At 41.0% G+C, this 3,842-nt stretch overlaps 1 protein-coding gene across 1 annotated transcript; it reads right to left on the bottom strand.

Annotated features, from left to right (window-relative positions):
* Positions 1–255: 255 nt before the first annotated feature.
* On the bottom strand, positions 256–2,582 carry LOC126387589 (glucocorticoid modulatory element-binding protein 1-like; the record flags this gene model as incomplete). The annotated part of the gene is made up of 3 exons (XM_050040117.1): positions 256–1,987; positions 2,070–2,186; positions 2,445–2,582. Coding segments are annotated over 3 exons (794 nt in total), but the record flags the coding sequence as incomplete, so codon positions are not given.
* Between the last annotated feature and the right edge of the window lie 1,260 nt (positions 2,583–3,842).

The raw sequence follows: 3,842 nt of genomic DNA, 5'->3' as shown, positions 1-3,842 counted from the left end.
TCATATCAGAGGTGGGCTGCCAGTGAGAAAGATGAGAGGACAAATAAAACCTGTTAGATTAACATCAATATGTGAGTCAGTGGAAGAATAAACAAAACTAATTGGTTTGTATGTCTAATATATTGGCCTCCTGCAGTGAGCACTCTTCCTGTCTGTACTGTCATAAAGACAGTCAACACCAGCATTTTACAGTTCATATATAAATGGCAAGGTTATCTCTTAAACACAAGCATCTTCTGTTAAAATATCAAACAAAGGTTTTTATTTAAATGTGCTCATCATTTTTACAAGGAAATTGAGACATTAGTGTCCTACTCTCATCACATATTTCTTCTGTTGTGCTTTTTCTATGATAAAAAAGAGGGGGGAAAGTAAATTAACCAGATGATGTATTTGCAGCACATGTTAGTAAAATCCTGCATAAAGCGACAGCACATCAACAGTCACAGTACTTATATTATATATAATTCTTACTGTCAGAAGGACAGTTAGTGTCCGGTGCATAGATCTTAGGCATTATAACAAGGGCCTAAATACAAGCCTGAGTGAGACGTATTTCACAAAATCCAAATTATATAAAATTCAACACACAAGTGCAAATCACAAAATGTTCCATTACAAATAGTTATAAGAAATTAATTACAAAAGTAGAAGGAAAAATTGTCGCAAAGACCTCCAAAAGATTCAAACTACTTTTAGACTGGGGAAAATGTTATCACCGAAGATCATAAATAGAACCAAACATTATATTTACACACATCTGAGAGGCATCTTAAGAACTGTATCTTCACTAAATTTAGAAATACTGACACAGAATACTGTTTGTAGTGCTATGTTCAGTAGACAAGAGAGCAGTCTGGATTTTAGGTCTGCAACTAACCATTATTTTATAATCAGTTAAATTATTTATTGCTGATTTATCACTTCTAGTCTATAAAATATCAGAAAATAGTAAGGAAAAAAAAAAAAAAAAGCTCATTGCAATTTCCCAGAGCCCAAAGTGATTAATTAATATTGCAAAATATTGCGAATTCAGTTCGACTGATAGTCCAAAACCCAAAGACTAAGAAAAGCACCATCATTTCAATCTGAGGAGCTGGGACCAGTGAATTTGGGGGATTATTGCTTAGATAACGACTCAAATGATTAATTGATTATTAAAAGTAAATCTACCTATCAATGATTTAACCAATAATTCAGCTCAACTGTATTTTGAGTTGTTGAAATGTCAGAAAAGCAAGTCCAGAAAGTGTCAGTGACAGCCTCAATGCCAGAACCAATCTGTGCTTGTAACACTGCTGCAGAAACTCCGACTGATGTAACCGCAGTATATACACGAGCATACAAAGGGAGGAAAAATACAGTTTGACAAAGTAAGTTTAGTCTTCAGGTTTCAGGCACAATCCCTCTTTTAGTCCAGCTTCCCTTTGAGATCGTCTCTCTCTCCCTCACATACTTTTATGTTTCTTTGACGCCTTTCTTCCTGTAACCACCTTTTCAATACCTTGCAAGCTCTCCGTCTCGTCTACATCCTCACTTCTAAGGTGAGGGTCTCCTTGAAACTTAACAGTCCTCTGTCCAGGCTCTTTGTGAATCCCTGAGGTGTCCTCTCCCTCCACACCCGCCTGTCCCAGCCTGCGAAGCTTCTCCTGATTCTCACCAAGCTCACGCTCCCTCTCCAGCGTGGTATTATGGGCGTCCCTGTCCATCCTGCCAGCTCCGGCGTGGTGGCGCTGGCCAGCGGAGGTAGAGAAATGGGTGAAGAGCTGAGGGTTGATGGTGAGCTGAGCGTAAGGTGCGACAGATAAACTGGTGACGGAGAGAGGCTGGATCACTGGGCTTGTTTTGACAGGGGACAGCATGTTGTGGGTTTGGCTGTTTGACAGGTTGTGGCGGTGAGGTCGTAGGTGTTTCAAGGATTGAATTTTGTAAGAGGTGCTTTTATCACAACCCTGCTTCCTTCGCTCCTCCAAACTCTCATCCAGCACTAAGAAAAAAACAGAATATTTGTTATTACAGACCGTGGAAATATCACTGTATGTACCACATGTTGCCTTCAGCTTTCTCACCATAAAAATTGTTATGGATTTTGTTTTCTTCACCCTGGCTGCGCTTCAGGTCCAGAGCTTGCTTTACTGAGTCTAAAAGGCCAAACATCTTACACAGGGAATTAAGTATGACGGCATCTGACAAAACAAAATCATCAAAAGTCAGCCACAAGGCTCGAATGAATAACACAATTGGGCTCACATCACTTCTAAACCACTTTTTTTTTAAAAATCAATAACCATGAATTTCTTTCTCAACCCAGATTTGGCTGGTGGAGCCTTTATTAAAAATCATTCTAAAAATTTGATTACCATTTTCTTTTTAACTTGACTGACATTTCACAACATTTCCTTTCACAGTCAAGTGGCAAGTCGGGTCCCGGCGTGGGAACTCACCTGTCTCCTGCAGGCTGGCCTTCTCACTGCGAACCTCCACTCCTTTCAGAGTGGCTAATAACTCAGTCTGGAGACTGGACAGGACCTCGCCCATCAGCCCCGAGTCTGCCACACCCTTCCACAGGCTCAATACTCCATCTAGAGAAGGTCAATTAGGTGGGACATTATTATGATTTGTGGGGAACTTTGTGAGTGTGTTTGTCTTTTCATTTAAAATGACAAAGTACCACAGAGAAAGTGGTGGCATGGAGGTGTTTTGTGAGAATATATGCATTCCTATAAGGGCTGTGGAATTGGACAGTAAAAGAGATTGGGCTCAGTGGGAAGAAAAGGCGAAGCAAATGAAATAAGGAATGTGGGATAAATGAGATGGAGTATGGAGGCAGGGAAATGTCTGGAAGTGAGATTTGAGGTGAGTTAGAGGTTTGAAAGAGAGTAATAAATCGCGGCGGGGAAACATAGGAAGAAGTGTCAGGGTTGGAGAAACAATGAAAAAAGATATAACGAGATAGAGGAAATGGGAGAGGTGCAGCACTTGGAGAGGGGATGTTAAATGGGTGATAGAGGTAGGAAGAAAAGAGCAGGAAAATGGGCTAGGAAGAGGAGAGGAAGGACAGGGCAGATTGGAGGGAGACTGAAAAATAACTTGGGATCTGTACAAAACTGAGCCAAATAGAAGTTGAGTACATTAGAGTGACAAAATGTCAGAGGTGCTTGATATCTTATCTTGCAAGAAATGCGTCCACTTTCACGTTCGCTTAAAAATGTCTGTCAAGATAAATGCAATATACCAACGGAAAATATTCCAAATCCCATTTACAGCTATCTGAAGCTACATTCATGTATTCCTCCATGTCGGGAATGTACACTAATGAAAAGAAACAGTTCAGCGGAGATAGAGGAGCACAGTTATAGGTTGAGTACGTTCCCTGAGAGTTGTCAATTTGTTTTAAGCCCTGTGACAAGCAATAGCGCTTGTGCAGCGAGGCACTGCAATTTGCCATTCACACAAAAGATTACTTGAGGCTATTTTACCGACTGTGGTCCAGCTGGAACAATGCCTAATCAGGTCACCTTTAAAAGCCCTTAAATCACAGCTTAGGTCCCCGCAAGAAAAAGCCGCACTTAATAATGTCAGATGCCGTCGATGGTAATATAAAGGGACGTGACTCGCTGCCTGCTAGTGGTCAGCAACTTTTTAAGGTCAGTCTGCAGGAATGGCAGAACATCCCACAACTGCAGATTCAGAGGTTCATTGGCTCGATGTATCAGAGGTGTCAGGCAGCAGTGGCTGCAGCAGGCGAGACACAAGGGAGTGACGGACTGCAGGAGAACTGACGTTAAAGGAATATTTCACCTTTTTAACATTTGTACATCATTCAGCCTGTGTTATGTTAA

Source organism: Epinephelus moara, unplaced genomic scaffold (genome assembly GCF_006386435.1).
Source record: "Epinephelus moara isolate mb unplaced genomic scaffold, YSFRI_EMoa_1.0 scaffold997, whole genome shotgun sequence".
NCBI lineage: Eukaryota > Metazoa > Chordata > Actinopteri > Perciformes > Serranidae > Epinephelus > Epinephelus moara.
This window is presented reverse-complemented; position numbering and strand designations above follow the sequence as displayed.